The sequence below is a fragment of the Vipera berus genome (genome assembly GCF_964194415.1).
Source record: "Vipera berus genome assembly, chromosome: 3".
Lineage (NCBI taxonomy): Eukaryota > Metazoa > Chordata > Lepidosauria > Squamata > Viperidae > Vipera > Vipera berus.
This window is the reverse complement of record NC_138204.1, coordinates 108447665-108466403: the sequence shown is the minus strand read 5'-3', so window position 1 is coordinate 108466403 and position 18739 is coordinate 108447665. Positions and strand designations below refer to the sequence as shown.

The window sequence follows — 18739 nt, the reverse complement described above, 5'->3', positions numbered from 1 at the left end:
CTATATAAGAGAAATGTTCGCAAACTGGAAGCATTTTTAGACTATTCACACAAATGACCAATATCAGTACAATCATATAGGTAGGTTTAAAGCTAGACTATATAAACTTTATGCTACTAATTTTTCCAATATCACAGAAACGCAAGCTTATAGTGATCTTACTCAGCAGTCATATCCTCATTAAATCTGGAGTATTAGTAGTGGAGAGATGGAAATGGAGAATCATATTTTTGGAAGCTAGTTTCAGTTATTTTTTAATACCATGGAGGATAGAGAGCTCCCTCCTTCTCTATCTTTCACCCTTGTCTATCAAAAAATTCCAATAGTAGAATGCTTGCTAAATGGGCAAACATCACATTAACTGATAAAATTATTTTTTAAAATTTGGGACAACCAGGGGTGGTGATGGTGGTGGTTATGGGCGATAGTTTAGAAAACCTCCCTCAATAGTTTAATAGTTATTAAAACAGAAACCTCTCATTATAACAGAACTAAACTGGCAATGACATAGTTGACTCGAAACATCTTTGTGAGGTCAGTTTGCTCTCAAGAGAAATTATGGCTGTAGAGCAGCATATGTACATACAGTACATACCCTTCATGCTATACCCGCTTAGGGTAAGCAACATTTTATGCAAAATTAAGTAAGAAGAACTGGTATGCTGTTAAAAATTTTATTGTGAAATTCATGGACCCTATATGCATTTAGTAGCATATAAGCAATGTGTCAATGCTGCAAACATTGGATGTTTTTGCTCTGACAATATAAGAGGCAGCCTTTTCCTTTAAACTGTTTTGCTTTGAATCAATGAAGCTGGGGTGGGGGAGAATACTAATCTGGTTGTTTTTAATAAGATAAGGAATGGCACGCTGCAGAAACGAAGTGAAACTTTGCATGTTAAACTAATTGGAGAATGTGATTTATGACACGTAATTAAGGGAGGAAATTGTGTATGATACGATGTGTTCAGGGGAGGAGAATTCAGATTCTGACATCCATCCATGAGTGCCGATGCTTCGTTCTCATTATTATAGACTTTTTAGAAAAACAATGCCTGAATGTTCTTTGATCTGTCTCATTAATCGGAACCATGACACAATGATCTGAAAAGAAAACAAACAAAGCAAGGAAGGAAATGAAGTAATAAAGAAATATGAATATGCCAAGACTGATTGTTAAAGAATTTGGGTGGTGGTGATCTAAGCTACAGTATATGCGCTTGTCATCTATACCAATATGTGGTGGTTGGACTCCATGACCCAATAAAGAGAATTGACTGATTGAAATCCTACTACAGTATATCACTAATAAAGTTGCTAAGTTTCTATCTGCAGCTTGTCCACAAGAGGGTATAAGATGTCCAGATCTTGGAGTGGTTGTTATTAGATTGTTATTTTCCCTTCTATTTTATGGAATTTCTATTTTAGTCTATTTCTATTTTATCTTATGTTTTATACAGCTCTCTGTTGCTGTTACCAAGCTGTTTTGGGGTTGTTGTTTTTTTGTTTTCTTCCCATGGTCAGTCAAATTCATCATGAGTCTATTTCAGTTTGTTCTTCAGATATACTCTATAACATGATTGATGAGCAAGCTTGAACCAGCTGAAACTAAGCCAGGAATTGAAGGCTTGTCATGAAGTGAAAATTGCACACCAGTCAGTAAAATCTATCTAGCTAACCAACAAGCATAAAACCTATTTGCAGAATAAATTTGGTGCTGCAACTTTTTTTTATAAAAGTGGGATTCTAATCTAATTGTTAACAACTGTCTAACTTAGCATATGCGTTATTCTTGTCAACTGTCAAGAATATGCAGAATCACCATGTGTGTGATTATCAAACAGAGCCAATCATCTTTCAATTCAAAATGGGCAAATGGTGTTGTTTGGCATATGCTGATATTTACAGAAGAATGAGAGGAATGCCTCTGTGGTAGGGCTGCTATTAATGCTCTTCTGGGAGGATTAAACTGTTATGCATCAGTATTACATGGAAATCTCCTGGAACAGGACCACCAGTTCATGCTGTCTCAGAAAAAAGCAGATACAGCAGTGAAAATCCTCTAGGTTTGAAATATTCAAAGGATGTATCCCTGAACTATTCTAAACGTTCTAAACCTTTGGGGGGTGGGGGGGTGCGTGCTGTCTTATCAAAAATCCTAAAGGAAGTAATAGCAAACTACTTCTACAGCATTTCCAAGAAAAACTAAATGGATCCAGTCACAAAAGGATGAAGGGAAAGGTAAAGTGTTTCCACACTTTTATGATGCTTGAATCACACCATTGGTATTTCCACTCTAGTCAATTTTGCCTCGAGATATTCATTATCTTTACCATGTAGGACTTGAATTCTCTAAATAGAGATTCATTTCCCATTTCATCACTATTTTTGAAAATACATCACAATCACATACCTTAGTGTGGCTCTGAATAGTAATAACTATGCGACAACAGTATTTTCTATCATTCTGGGATTTTGTGTATGTATTATAATCTCATGACTTTCAATTCTAACATATCACAATCCATGCCTTTTCCTGTCAACATGGCTCAGATTGGGTATTATGTCACACCATAAACCACAGGCTAAACAGGATGCCCAGCATCCCTGTTTATAGCTCTTCCAGTATTCCAACAGCAGTGTTTGCAAGTTGAAACTGGCAAAATAAAGGTGGATGAGCCCCCTAGAAGGTAAAATGCTCCCAGTTCACCCTTAAACCCTTCTAATTCTGGGTAAGATCTAGATTCCCAGCCAATGAAGGCCACCCATCCGTTATAAATTACAGTGGCCAGGATCTCACACTCAAAGACACAATGGCATGTTTGGGGCTTATCACTAGGCTCAGAATTTAAATCCCCTGCCTATTGGATAAGGATCAGTATGAGAAAAGGTTTTACTGTTTATTTAAGAGGAAATGTTTTTTTTATCTTGTTTCTGTATGCTGGTTTGCATTCTATCCAACCTCTACTTTATTTAGACCCAGTATTTTACTTCAATGATCATAATTTCTCTCTCTCAAATCTGACTTATAGTATGGATTCATCTGCAACTGTGAGGGATTCACATTAAATCAGAGCAGCTCAAACATTGATTAGAGTCTTCTTCAGGGTAGGTATCTATCTGCCTTTGCCCGCCCCTCATTATAAGTGTGGTTTCTTCAGTAGTTCATGATGTGTTGTTCATAAAAGTCAGTGAAGTGTTGGTAAGAACTAGGGATTTATTTTGTGTCTCATTTACCTGTTAGTCTACCTACTCTTTCTCTATAATATCACCAATCTTAGATCATTTCTTCCTTTTCCCCCCAGGTACATATGTCTGGAACACATGCTGTTTTTCCTCTTGGTAGGATGTTGTTAATTATCGGTAGGTTTAGGTTTTCCCTTTCTCTACAACATATTTTCTTAAAAGTTTTTTCTGTTATAGTTTAAAGCCTGCTTCATTAATCATTGCTCCAGAGGGATCTTTGTTCTCAGATAGATTCACATGCACACAGTGGAGTTCACATTCACACACACCTCCCCAAATCTAGGAAAAGAACCAGCAACAAGAGAGGTAAGGACAAAGACTAACAGTGAGTAAACAACAGTTTGATATCAAACATGCTGAAACTGGAGTTGACAGAGTCCTGGAATGTCACTAGGGTCTTATTTACTCACGAGAAGATTCTTTTGGAGAATGTTCTTTCTCAGAAAGGCAAAGAATCATCAGAAACACACTTCACATTCAAGCATGGAGCCTCCAGAAAAACAGCACAGCATAGAAACTAAGTCTGTGGGGAATCAATTGGCAAGCTCAGTAAATCTGACTGAATGACTAGTAGCTGGAAAGGTAAGGTGAAATGACAGTGAATACAGTAGCAATTATTCAGTCATTTGGCACAGAAAGGTTCTGCAAGAAAACCCTATTTAGTAGTAGGCCACTAATTCTAAGCTTTCTGTTTCACAGACAGGCATTGCCCTGGGAGACACAAAGTCCAATGTAAATCCAAGATGTTGATGAATCCACAGGCAATAGAAACAGAGTCCAAATGGAGACAAAAGTCAAGTATTGTGATCATGACAAAGTGAGCCAAAGCCAACATCAATTGAACTTTTAGTTTAAAGTTGGAATTCCAAGTAACCCATCCAGGGCTCAGGGAGATACTCTTCTCATGACAAATCTCAGTTTCTCCATAAGTTCCCAATCAGTACAATCTTTCTTGCTCAAAAACATTGGTCTTTACCTGTTGTTCTCTTTTCTCTAAACTTCCCTTTGAGGATCCAGTGGGAAGCCATGTCTTCTGTGTCAAAGTCAGTTGTGTTTGGATAAGTTATGGAACCTCCTACTATACCTTGGTCAGAAAAAGAAGCTGCCTCTATCTGGTTACACTTTTTTGCAAAGTTGCCTAAGAGCCTCCAGTTCTTCATTCATCAAACAGTAATGGATTCCTGGCAAATTCATCTATTGCACAGTGCTTTTTTTGTAAAAGAAAAAGGTGCTGGAACTCACACATGTCATACAGCTTGCCTTGCCTACCCTACAAGGTTCCATCCAAAAAAGGTGCCGGAACTCCGTTCTGAGCGTTCTATGAGAAAAAAAGCCCTGGTCCTACAAAGCTTCAGGTTATTCTATGAGTGGAACAACAGAACCCTGGGGATAAGAAGCACAGGGTTGTACTTTTCCTTTTCCTCCTCCCACTGTAAGTCTTCCAAGATTAAATCATCTGCATGCAACTGGAAAAGAGAAAAAAATCTTGATTTATTCTAGTTTTTCTCTGCCTTGGCTCTTCAGGCGGAAAAGTGCAATTTCAAGTCTGGCTGCTATGTTTGATTTGAATTCTAATTAGTCTTAGGATTCTATTTGAAAACCTTTTCAATCAATCAATATCAATTCCATTCCCAAATGAGAGGATTTTCAGAAGGTTACAGAGAGAAAGAGAAAAAAAAGTCTCTGGATACTTCTGAGGGAATCTATTTTTCTTAAATTATACTAGAGTAAACCTGTTCCTTCTGGTCCCAGCAGTTTTTCTTAGAAGATAGGGGAATGATGTACTTCCCCCTGCGCTTTGTGGCTTTCCCCAAGGATTACTTACAAGGAGTTTTCCAAGTGTTAAATCTTCAGGGAACTGAAGCTGTATTTGCAAATGGCTTTCCTTTTTGCAATATAGGGGCATAAATTCAGGTCTGTAAAGGGGGAGATGGCATTTAGACACTCTGGCCAGGTGGAAGCAATTTTCAATTTTAAGGTGGCCCCACAGGGTGCATAAGAAGATGGAAAGTAGTTTGAATGGCACTGCTGGACTTTTGAGTTCCTCCTCATGATTGCCATTCATTGAAGAAGAACAAAAACATGGCTCCTCTTCTTCCATAACTATTCAGGGCTCCAAGCCATATCATCATATGGGAATAGTCATGGCAAATGCTTTTAAAATTGTAGCATGCTCTAACAGGCTATCACTGCAGGTGGTGACTTGGATCTACTGCTCCCTACTCCAAGACTATCCAGAAAGTTATGGAAGGAAGTAGCAGCTCAGACTTCTTGCATCATTTTTTGGCAGTGTTTATCTGCCATCCCATAACAGCCCTATTCCTAGCTATCAAGTAGTACTATTTTCACAGCAATAGGTCTTGTTTTCAATTTAGCAGAGATAATGTGTTTCTCTTGATACCAATCATTCCTATGTCGCTTCTCTTTGTAGACTGCATCAGTCCATATTCTTTTAAAGCTATATTTTAATTAGCCAAAGTCTAATAATGAGACACTTTATTTTGTTCATTTTATAAGACTTAGCAGTACAGGCAGGTGGGAATCATGACTTAGTTTGGATTGGGAGCAGTTTTGCTTCCATACTACACTTCTGAGCCATTCTACAGCCCTGGTTGTTGAGTAACAACAGAATCCTTGGCAGATTTTATCAGAAGTAAAAAGGTTGTGATTGCACAAGGTCCATTTGTGACATTAACTTTGTGAGACTTACCTCATAGATGAGATGGGGGAAGTGAGAACACCTATTTGCAGTGGGAGACAGTTAAGAGGGATCTCAACCCTGAGAGATTAGTGTCAGCTCATCAGGGGAGAAAAATATACAGTTGGTTTACTGAGTATGTATGTTATAATTGCAGCTAACATAGTGACCTATTTCCCCCTTTCACTGGTATTTTGAAAATGCATCAGAATCATAGGCCATTTAATAGTCCCTTACAATGGTGGCCCTGAATAGTAATCAATATACAATGGCATTTTCTAAAATTCTGGGATATAGTACAGGATAAATCACAAAAATCCAAATCCCCTAGATAAATGAATGCTCTTTTATAAAGTGTAAGACAGCCAAAATGAAGCACATTTTTATGTTAATAGAACATTTTAACAACAGTAATTTTTTGGCTACAGCACATCTTCTCTTCTGCTTGTTTTAGATTTTATATTGTAGATTGCTGTATTACAAACAGAAAAGCTATCCAGAAATGTGCACCTGCACTCTAGGATTCTTTTGAAAGCTAAAATTAAGAATGGCTCCTTTTATTAAGAAGATCCATTATTAAGCACAGATTCTCAATATTAATGACCCAAAATGTATTGAACATCATCTGTAGCCTGAGGCCTTGGGAATGTCCAATATTATAAGTTCTGCTTGCTTACATGCATTTATTATCCAAGCACTTACACCCTTCTTTTGTCACGTGGACTCAGTTCCAGATGAAGGATGGAAAGCCCAAGTCTAATAAGAGGTTTAGCATTATTCTGGTCCTGTGTTGCCTTATGGAACAACATTTTGGATGATATGGGAGAACACTGGAACATTGTTACTGATCACATCTGGAATATGTTTACCAAGATATTGATTTTAGTTTTCAGTTTCCTGGCTGTGGAGCATAATTTATCACATAATTTGCTCAATGATTCATCTTAAAAGTAGCATTGCTAAACATAAATACAGAATATTGCCACTGTTTGGCTTCCCCTGATGGATACAAGCATGTGGTAAAATTTGGATCATCACTTCAAATTATCATTTCCAGTTTTTTATGGTTACAGATGAAGATATAAACATGCATTAGGTTTCTTGCAGTGATCCAGTTGCTTGGCTTACATGTACTTCAAATCAGAAAACTGGTATGAATTTAATTTTCTGACAAGTTACCCATCTAAGAGGTTGCAGAATCTACATCTGAATGAGTTGAGCTAATTTCTGTACATGGCTGTTCTTCTGAAAGGAAAAATCACTGCAAGATTCCCCTCCTGCTTCTTCCTATGCCTAATCTTCAAAACACAAGATCCATGTTCCAAATCACCCCAAATGACAAGACACAGAAATGGAGGAAAAACATATAAGGAACTTTGGAGAACCTCCTTCCCACATCACTCTTTTCTCCTCCCATTTCCTTCTTCTGTGCCTCTTATATAAAAATGATTACCTGCACCTGTTTGTGCCATAATTGGCAGGGAAAGCTGAGGATGAACTCAGACTAGCTGAAATAAGTACACTATACCCTTAAATATATATAAATATATCCTTTGGCATCTAGTCATGCTGGCCACATGACCACGGAGACATCCTCGGACAAGCGCTGGCTCTTCGGCTTTGAAACGGAGATGAGCACCGGCCCCTAGAGTCAGAAACGAGTAGCACGCATGTGCGGGGGAACCTTTACCTTTACCTTTTATCCTTAAATAAGATCTGGAGTTCCAGTATACATTCAGGATTATTGCCAAAAGGACAACTAGATGCAAATCACCTGTTAAATCTATTTATTGGGTGTTGTCAGGTAGGCTCTCCTTGCTTTTTTTTTTAGGACTGTCCTCAGCTTTATAGAATGTACAGGATAAATGAAAGTTAGACACTCCAGGAAGCCTAACTGTTGCTTTGCCCAATCCAACTATGTATTGTCATCTCTGATGTCATTGGCTTAGACAGCAAATTAGAATAGCATTTAGTGATTAAACCCACCTTTCTATGTTCCCTATAGTGAATTGTGATTAATTAGTTTTTATTATGTTCACTGTTGTAGAAAAAGATTGCATTGCAGATGAAATTTGTGAGTAAACCAAACAGTAATTCTATCTATGTAATTCAGAAGATTTTAAAAACAGACTTACATTGGAAACCAGAAATTTTTCTTCTAGGATTATTAGATAAAGAAATAAAAAAACAGAATTTAGTAATTCTATCAATGCAGGTTTCTCAGCACAAGATCAATTTATCAAAACTTTTGGGGGCACTGTTGTGCTACATAAAAACCCAGGGCTTCTACAAGGTACCACTCTTTTCTTGCTGAACAGGTGACTGATATTAGTATCATTTACCTCTCTTGAGCTGGTCAAAATGTAAATAATGAATTATGTATGTATGCATCACAGGTAAAAATAATTTGCTTAACTGTGCTTTATTGAATAAACCATAACTGGCTAGATTCACATTTCAAACTAAGCCAAAACAAAGAAACCATGTAATGGCTTAGCATGCTGGATAATTAGAGTTATTGCTATTCATAGATAGTGGCTGGGTTCACATGTCACTAATCCTGGTTTAACATATTTTGAACAAACTTATTTTACACATATGGTAAAATCTTGGTTCATACTGTGCTCTCAGCCAATACTGAACAATATCATAATAAGGTATTATGTGCAATATCTTAGACTCCACTATACTGGCCTTCTAGAAAGCACTGAAGATTGAACTCTTCTGAAATTATATCGTCTTCTTTTACTGAGAATTATGAAATGAAGACCATTGTAGTATAATTATTATACAATGTTGTTAATGATTGTTATGATGAATTATGAAATAAACAGTGTTGTATAATTATCATGAAATGATTCTTAATATAATCTGCTATTTGAATGTTATTGGCTTTGTTATTCTGTTTCCCATGGACATTTTAGTGTTTATGGTTCATCATGGCTGTTTTACTGTTTTATTCTTACTGTGTGTCAGAACCCATTCCTATTTCATTTCATTTCTATCTATCCCCTCTGACCCCAAACCAAACATCACCTTTCCCTCGGCTCTGCCATACTCCCAAGGGGGAGGTGGGATGTGCCCACGGGTTTATTGCCTCTGCTTCCTCTATCCACTACAATGTAACCTTTTGCTTTTGTTTATTGCCTCTGTGTCCTCTATGTGCTACAATGTAACAGTTTGCTTCCTGCGTTATCTCTCTCTCTGAACTTTATCTACCTAAACTGTCACGATGGACCTAACACCTGGGGATTGGCTGTCCCACACCAGCTGGGCGGACTATGGGGTGGGGTCTTGCATGAGGATACTTTAATCTATCGCTCTGCATGGGAAATCTCAGATCCTGTCTATTATGCCTGCTATCAACTACTCTTAATAAAAGTTCCTTTTGGAAGAAACTGTTTCCAAGAGTTCTGCTTTCTTAAGATGTGGGATTGAAGTGGGTCCTGACACTATGTATATATTATTAGTTACATTATTGTAAATAATAAATTTGTCATACTATGTTGTACCATGAATGTTTTAATTCCTGTCTTCTAATTCTTACATCTTCTGCCATGAGACTAAAAGAAGGTGATGTCATAGATATTTAATTATTAATTATTTTTCTTATTTGAAGAAGATACAATGTTCTGCAGTTTATTTGTGGACATGGAATTGGCTTTGCAGTCCCAGTCTCGAAATGCAAAGTCTAGCATAATGGGGGCACTGGAAATCCATTGCTGTAATAACTGTGGGTGTTATTCTGTGATGTCCCTGATGTTTTCTATCTGTTTTCAAAGTCATTGGAGGCTTCATATCACCAGCATGTTCTGTCAGCAGCAGCTTCTACTTCTCTTGGCTGGATGTCACAGTGACATAGGGTTTCTTTCACAGACTTTGTAGTGCTTGCATGGTCATCTCCAGTGCACTATAGATCAAGTGACAAGGCACACAGCAGTTCTGTGCATTCTGATTATAGGTCCCATCCATGTTAGCTGGGCTTTGATCATCAAGGATTGGTGGACTCCACACCATTCAAGACCTCCAGATTGGAGACACAGTCTTGCCAATAAAGGCTAAGGAGGGAGCAGAGTGTGCATGTGAAATTTCTTCTGTTGTTTGATGTGCTTTTGGTTCAGAGACCAAGACTCACATCCATATAGTGAATGTGAATGGATAACCGTGGCTCTGTAGACTTTCAGCTTTGTAGAGATATGGATGTTGTGTTCACTGAGCACTCTAGTATGCAGCTGTCTTAGTGTCTAGCTGGCCTTGCTGATCCTGGAGTCAATGTCTTTGTCCAAAAACACATTGCTCAAGAAGAAGATGTTTACCAAGTATTTGAAGCTTTTACATTTGTCAGCTGGGTGTTATCAAGTGATTTTTGGTTCTATGGGGTTGATATTTGGAAGAGGCTATGTCAACACTGCAAACGAATTTGTTTGAAGCCATTTCCGCTTAGTTTTCGGTTGCCACAGAATTGGGAGGAGGGATGTGTACTTTTAAGATTAGACAAAACAATAAATTGTCCTGTGGGAACCAAGGTCATTGCTGCCTGAGTTTTGGCAGGGTGGAGCTTCTATTAGAGAGCCTGCCAAAGTAGTTTATTGGGGAATGTGATTAATGACATATTACTGGGGTGGGAATTTCAACTTTGTAACATTGTAACCTTTGGGAGGGAACTTGAGTCTTGGTTTCACTTTTGATTGTGCTGATACTTTGTAGCCAATAGACATGTTCTTTAAGGAAACCTCTTGTCTTGCAGTTCTGTTTTTACTGGTCTCGTCTATCGGAACCATGACAGGCTGGTAAAGTACTTTTTTTTTCTTCCCAGGCTGGTAAAGTACTTTAGTCTTGTTCAGCCTAATAGTCAAGCTGAAGTACATAGCAGCATCTGCAAATTTGTTCAGCATCAATTGTAGATCACTTTCTTTGTGCACCAGGCGTGCACAGTCATCAGGCTTCTTGTATAAAAGCATTTCACCCAGGTACTCAAGTAGCAAAGATCAAAAAGAGAGTCATCAAAAAGTTATTCAGTTGGTGCCTGATATACACTCCTCCTTCAGACACTGGACAGCTTGTGACAACATGCAAGTGAAAAACAGATTGAGTAGGAAATCATTTTTTACATTTCTGGAAAGGGCAAATGCAGTTGATATATCGCCATTGTAAATAACTTGTCCTGTCATTCCATTGTGGAGTAGCTAAATCAACTTCATGAATTTCCTTGAACATCTATAATGTCTCAGGATGATCAAGAGAGCCTCTCTGTTTACAGTGTCAAATGGCTTTTTCAGGTCAATGAAGAGAAAGTAAAGAGTCATGCTCTGTTCAATGCACTTCTCCTGGACTTGCCTTATGGCAAATATGATGTCTGCTATATTCCATTCTGACTAAAAGCCACAGTGCCTCTGAGAAGTTCCTTTCTGAGACAGTGACAGGTCTATTCAGGAGAGTGTGGGCAAAGATCTTGCATGCAGTGGACAGCAATGAGATACATCTGTAGTTTCTGCAGTCTGATTTGCATCCCTTATTTATAAAGATAATAATAATAATCCATGCGTATTAAAGCAACAGCAACAATGGGACACCACTTTCCCTATTTGCGACAGAGAAAAAAAATCATATTTGTCCTGTGAAAAATAAAATTCCTTGTAGTCACAATTAGCTAAATCGTTTTCAGGCTCTATTTCTAAAAATTTGTAAACTTGTAAAAATATGTATTAAAGCATCAGATTTCAAAATGTTTTATTTTTATGCTGTATTACAGCTAATAAATCTGCCATGTCACTAATACTTGTATGATGGTCTTTGTGTAATAAAAACTAAAAACAAAAGGCACAAACTGTCTTTAATTCCTTTCCTCATCAATTTGTACCTGAGTTCTAAACAGAAGTCAGTTTGCCTTCCCTGCCCAGCCTGTCTTCCTTAAAAAGCAAACAGAGATCTTACACAACAGCTAACTCAATCTTTGTTTGCATTCCTGAATCTTAAAAGAGCTATGGAGATTCCATGGTGATAACTGTCTCTGACTTAGGGGCAATAAATCAGAACTAGTCCTTAGCTCTGTCTGACAGGAACAATCTACTGCAGAGATGATGAAGCTATTGTTTAGACCAGATCACATCTAAAAGGATAAATTAAATAGGAAAAAGAGAAAGGGAAATGTTCTGTCATTTGGCTGTTTATGTTTATACATTGATATCAGCAGCAATATCTATTACTGATTGCTTTAAAAAACAACTAAGAATTTTTTGTGTGAAAAGCTGCTGGAGGCAGTGTAACAATGCAGTTAATACATAAAAATAAGATAACATCTTGTCACACTTCATGGTTGAGAATAAGAATCTGAAATGCAATTAGGATTACCTTGATTCATAATGCCTGGAATCATCAAAACTTTAGTTTCCATACCAAGAACATCTATTAAGTTTACTATATATTTTAAACACCCAAATTTCAATAGCTATTAGTTAACCTTATGGGAAATAATAAGCACTGCTGAATTGGATGGATTCTTTTACATCTAAAACAAGATTCTTCATAGGGATATTGGTTGAGCTTAGAGTAACCAGCCCCAGTCACAATCTAAATTAGATCACAAAAAGAGATCATGTCATTAAATTCTACCTTTATCAGTTCTCTGTAAATGTTCTGTTTGCTAAAGGATTACCGTAATTACTGCTGTTTATTGCTGCTTATTGTCAAAATGCCCTCTAGACTGTTCAAGAGCCAGGCACTCTCTAATTCTTTAACTTGGAAATGCAACTTAAGAACTGGAAGTACATAATTAGGGCTTGCCCTATTATTGCCATAGTTTGGGGGCAAAAATGTGTATTTTCTTTTGACCTAGGATATTTGGAATCTTTCCACTCCTGTATTAAGAACTGTGTAGTTTTCAGGCATCTTTAGCAAATCAGGCTAAAGCCACCTTGATTTGCAGAATAAATTCTTCACATATTGTTTATGAACATTTGAATTAGGTTCCGCCCCCCCCCAATAAATAGGCAAGAATGCAGACTTTCAAATAATTTTTTAGGAATTCAGCTTGTAATATAAGTGGGCTTCATTTATCTCTGACTTTTAAATATATTATGCTGATTAATATCATATACTGCTTCACAGTGGTTTACAGCACTCTACACTTTTTATAGGTAGTCCTCAACTTGAGACAATTGAGCCCAACATTTCTGTTGCTATGTGAAAGATTTGTTAAGTGAGTTTTGCTCCATTTAATGACCTTTCTTGCCAAAGTTGTTAAATGAATCACTGCAGTTATTAAGTTGGTAGTATAGGTTTTTAAGTGAATCTAGCTTCCCCATTGACTTTGCTTGTCAGAGGATCGCAAAATGTGATGAGGTAAAATGAGGACCCCTGGGACACTGCGACCAGTCATAAATATGACTCAGTTGCCAAGCATCTGAATTTTGATCGTATGACCCTGGGGATGCTGCAATGGTCATAAATGTAAAAAACAGTCATAAACTGTTGTAAGTTGAGGACTAAGTTGATATCATTTTTAAATGGCTTTGGGTTAAATCGTATATGTAATGTTCCCCACCGAATATTCATTTAAACAAATGAAGTGCTTATGTGACTGGTGAATGTTTGGAAGGATACATATCATCAAATCATACATACTACAGAATCAGAAGGGACTACAGTTCCATGATCACTTTGCTTCGTTTAAACAATTGATAGGCGTCCTTTTAGTTTTAAAGGAGGGTGAAAGTCAAAGTTGACTTACAGTTTGATTTGTTGTAAATGAAGTGTGAGACTGAATTTAAGATTTTTCCTAAATAAATAATTACATGCGTTCATGTTAACCCGACTAGCAAGATTATTGTTTTTCTTTTTTGTTCCCTTTCTTCTCTGTTAAAATAGAAATAGTTGGCTACTTGGGACAGGATCTTCACATTCTTCTTTAAATGTTGGAATAGTGGTGTATAAGTGGTATCCAAAATGTATAGTGTCAATAATGAATCTGCCCATATGCCTTATTTATTCAGGCAGCTTATGCTGCCTCACTCCCAATGAGTTGGAGATTCAGAGTTAAAAACACATAGAACAATTAAAGAAATACAAGGATAAAAAAGGACAAACAATGACAAAAAATGACACAAACTTGACAGCAATAAACGCATAACCATATTATCCAGAAGGGGGCTTCAATTACCTACACCAAAAACCTATGTGTATATTATATTATTTGCTATAATCACTTTAGTATTATGGTAATTAACTGTGATCCCAGAACCTTCAAATCTCTTGAAAATTTATACTAAATCAGAGCCTGTTTGCTTTGGTGGTGAACACATCAGACTAGAAACTGGGAGACACTGAGTTCTAATCCTGCTTTAGGCATGGAAGTGGGCTGGGTGACTTTGGGCCAGTCATTCTCTCTCATCCCAACCCACCTCACAAGGTGGTTGTTGTGGGGAAAATAGGAGAACTATTAGATATCTTCACTAATTTGAGTTACTTATAAAGTAATAAAGGCAAGATAAAAATCTAATAAATAAAAAGTGTATAATATGTATGTAAAATAGCTAGAGAGTATGCATCTCAAAATTGAAATGTAAGGACATGCATTTTAAAAGATGTACTATCTGATCACTTCATGGGAACTTTTGGGTATTTTTCTAAATGATTGAATTATGAATGATTTAAAACATTTTTAGAATACTACTGATTTATCTCAATAAGATTTTTTCCCTATAGGATGACTTTAACATTTAAGAAAGCATGATTAGATTACTGTACTTAGATTACTAGTCAAGATACTTAAGAGTGTAATTCAACTATTGGCTGTTTCACCTTCAAATCTGAATGCATGTGTGAAAAGATTGGTGACTAGGATGCTTTATTCATTTGTACTGGGTTATCAGAGACTGTTCCTATCTAACAGACAGACTAAATATAGATAGATTTGAAGGACATGGGATTGAAATCAAATTGACTCATATTCGAATAAACACTGAAAATCTTGTTGTGACTATTATGTGCGGAGAGTAAAACTTAATCAAAAGGGCTTCCCGCTTTTAACTTCCACAAAGTCTTAAATTCGGGTATGTTTTAAATGGAACAAAATTCGGGGTTACATCTTCCCATAGAGCGGTAGTGTAAACGTATCTTTTTTATTCGCACGCTGAGAGATCCAAGCATTTATTTATTTTTAGTAAAGCTGTTTATAAAACCAACCGTACAGTTGAGAAATCAGAGCTGGCGAGTTTGCAAACGGAGCGGAGAACGGAATCGTACTGTACAATATTTCCAAGTTAGACCACAACTTCAAAACTGCTGCGCTTTCCTTACTTGGAAATAAGTTCCCTGGGATTCTGCAGGACTTCCTTCCGCGTAAAAAATGCGCAACTAGGCAAGAAGCTACCATTCCTTGCAGCCAAGGGGCCGGGACTAAAGTCATCGCCTCCGCTGCTCTTTGCAGCGCTTCCGACAACTTTGATTTATTCCAAATAAATAAATACATAAATAAATAAATGGCCTGGCTTGGCCTGGCGGCTTAGTAGGAAGTTGGGGATTTGCTTGCTATCTCTTCCTTTCTTCGCCTGCGAGTTTTTTTTCTGTTTGGCAGAAAGTTCCCACGCGGGAATCCTTCCCCCACTCAGGGCATTCCAAAGGGGTGGGGGGAAAGCCCGCGCCTACAACGACCCTGGTCAAGCCCTCTCTCCCTCTCCCCCGCCTCTGCTGGAGGGCTGCGTATCCCAGCGTGCAACGCGGTGCCCCCACCCTTTAGCAAAGAGAGCGGAGCGGAGGTTGCGTGCGTGTGTATGTGTGTTCTACAACTTACATGCCTAGTTGGTGGATGTGAGCGCTGCTGCAGCGAGCCGGGCCCTCTTTTCCTTGGGAGAGAGAGCGGGAGCAAAGGGCGGGCGGGCGAGCGGGCGAGCGAGCAGGCGAGTTGCTTTTGCGGGGAGTCACCCTTGAAGGTGGGCGCTCGCTCTGGGCTTTAGAGAGGGAAGGAAAAGCGGCAGGATGGACGTCCGCTTGAAGCTTGGGCTGCTCTGGCTGCTGCTGATCGGGCCGTGCGGCGGCGCCATGGACGAGTGCGCGGATGAGCAGAGCGGGCGGCCCCAGCGCTGCATGCCCGAGTTCGTCAACGCGGCTTTCAATGCCACCGTGGTGGCCACTAACACGTGCGGCAGACCGGCCGAGGAATACTGCGTGCAGACCGGCGTCACTGGGGTCACCAAGTCCTGCCACCTGTGCGACGCGTCCCAGCCTCACCTGCAGCACGGCGCTGCCTTCCTCACCGACTACAACAACCAGGCCGACACCACCTGGTGGCAGAGCCAGACCATGCTGGCCGGCGTCCAGTACCCCAGCACCATTAATCTGACCCTCCATCTCGGTGAGTGGCACCAGCCGGGCGGGGCCGGAGTGGACTAGGGGGTCTCGGAGGAGCCCTCAAGAGGGACCCTCTCCTGACCCATGGGGCCTTTGGGTCAGTGTCGCTGCTGCATCGCGGCTACCAAGTTTGGCAAGGCATCGGTGTGCTTTTTTCTTTCATGTCTCCGTTCACTGCCGACGCTTGGGTTGTGTAGCATCTCCGGGGCAGGAGCTTGCGAAGAGCTAGGCCTCTGAACAGCGATCGTCCGCTGTGAAACTCTGGGGATGCCGTTGAAATTTTTATTAAGGATTCTAGTAAGCAGATGTTGGAAGGTAGTTTCCTCTTTGATCGTCGATGTGGTTGATTTCTTTTTCAGTGGAACAGGAAATGAAATAACTTTATGCTCCCACTCTCTTAACTGGTGTACAGTTAGGTCCCATTTGTAACTTGGGGTGAGTTGGGAGAGCTGCTTCTGCTGCTTCTTGATATCTGAGAACCAGGAAGTTGTGTTCCAAGTGATGGGATGTTAAGCATGGAATGGGGGAAAAAGACAATGAATAAATGCAGGATCTCTGTACTGCACCTTGCCCAGAGTAATGTGGGAAAGAGAATCAAATAGCACAATTGGCAGTTTCTTCTAACCATGTACATTATTTCTTTTCAGTAGCCTGCCAAAATATCTTAGTCCCCCCCCCACCCATACACACAGTTTTCCCAATACAGTTGTAAAAATGATTTTCCATACACAATAAGGGCTCTGGGTGCCTTGTGTGTAGAAATTGTTTGCCATACTTTTCAAATTGTGTCTATTAAAGTTGAGTGGGTGTCTGCACAGCATCTTGATTTCTTAATGGATTCCCCCCCCCAAAAAAAGGGTGATGGAAGGAAACTCTGCGTTATTGGCTTTGGTTGCTGCTTACTAAAACAGGTGTGTAGGAGACAAAGAAACTTCATTTTACAAATTAGAGAAATCCAAATGCATTGAAATAGCAGCCACACCCAACATGAAGAGAGGCATATACTTTCACTTGTTTTGTCCAGTGGGGGCAATTAGTAGTGTAAATAGCCATTGTGTTCACTGCCAGATCTGGAAAACTACCAGGTATAAGTCAGTGGCTGTAGTTTACATACTAATTACATAGTTTATAATTAATGTACATTTAAGTTGCTAGATTTCCATGCCTTGGGCAGTAGCAGAGGGAGCCTGTGGAAAAGCACAAGTTCTGGATGCCTTTCAGAATGGGTGCAATTATATAATTTGCAGGAGTACCACAATAATAGTTACTTATCAAAAGCCATTTGTATGTGTTTTTTTAAATGCGCGAAGATGAGGATTTTTTACTTTAAATTTAAGAGTATAATTTCCATATCTTGCTGTTTGTTCATCTAAGTCTTCTCCAGCCTTGTGCATTCCAGTGCATTACCCTAGCTAGGAAAAACTAGTTGAGATCCAGAAGTATGGGGGATACCAGGTTGAGAAAGTTTGCTTTAAACTATTGAAAATGAGCCTCAGTGGCACATTGGGCATACCATGATGCTTCCCTGTTATTCATATTGATGTCCCACTCTTCCTCCGCTAAATTCATGGTCAAATGCATGAATGCGAACTTTCCTACCATATCCCTATAACCTGCAAAGAATGGGCTTAGACAGAGGCTTGGTTCACAGTTTAGCTAAACTATGGTTTGTGGGTTCCAATCTGGGTCAGTCACCCAGACAAAAGGTTTAGTCTTCTGAGCTTTTGGACTCATGCTGGAGCCCATCCCCATGGAACTTCTGTCTACCAGAATGTTTAACAAATTGTGGTTTTTTAAATCACAGTTTGGTGGAATACGCTGAGCTAAAAATAAAGCTATACTATGCTGAGTATGATACATGAACCTGGTTACCGATTTGTCCTTAGCCAGTGAATTGCATGGACAGTCAGCATTGGTAACTCAGCACCCATTGTTAGATCACTGTTCTGTGATTACATTGGTGCTTCACTCTGTTAATCCTAACCAACTTAATTCTGTGAACTCTTCCAACCTGGCATCCTCTGGGTATATTGGATTTAATTGATTTTTTAATTAAAAGATTCTGAAAGTAAATAACCTGACATCTGACATCTACTCATGCAAGTGTCCATCATTATAGTGCTCCTGAACTCTAACCCTCTGTCATTTTATCAGTTCCTTTCTGACACTTATGGTCCTTTCTCTCCTTACACTTAGGAAAGGGAGGCATTAATGAGCCTCACTGGTCTTGCATCTTTCCCTGGCTAAAAGAGAAACATGCAGCTAGTTGGACCTGAGTTGCTAAACTTTGACATTGTGGATAACTACACACAAAGGATTTTAGTTTTTGCCCTCTCATTTATTATTTCTCAGTAACAGTTTCTTTCACATCAATCCTGAGTACTTTTGCCTGAAAGCAGATTTATTTTTTCCCCTGTATCTTTTATAAAGTAACAGTTTTCTCCTTTT

At 38.9% G+C, this 18739-nt stretch overlaps 2 protein-coding genes across 2 annotated transcripts in view; one reads left to right on the top strand and one right to left on the bottom strand.

The window, feature by feature from the left end:
- Positions 1-15912, bottom strand: part of SHCBP1L (SHC binding and spindle associated 1 like) — a 52712-nt gene extending 36800 nt beyond the window's left edge. Inside the window, exon 1 of the mRNA XM_081323235.1 lies at positions 15735-15912. The gene's annotated coding sequence lies outside the window, so the exon portion shown is untranslated. The remainder of the gene's footprint in view (positions 1-15734) is intronic.
- LAMC1 (laminin subunit gamma 1) overlaps positions 15797-18739 on the top strand; it is a 136903-nt gene continuing 133960 nt past the window's right edge. Inside the window, exon 1 of the mRNA XM_081323230.1 lies at positions 15797-16295. Coding sequence (XP_081179356.1) covers positions 15920-16295 — 376 coding nt within the window. The 5' untranslated portion in view covers positions 15797-15919. The remainder of the gene's footprint in view (positions 16296-18739) is intronic.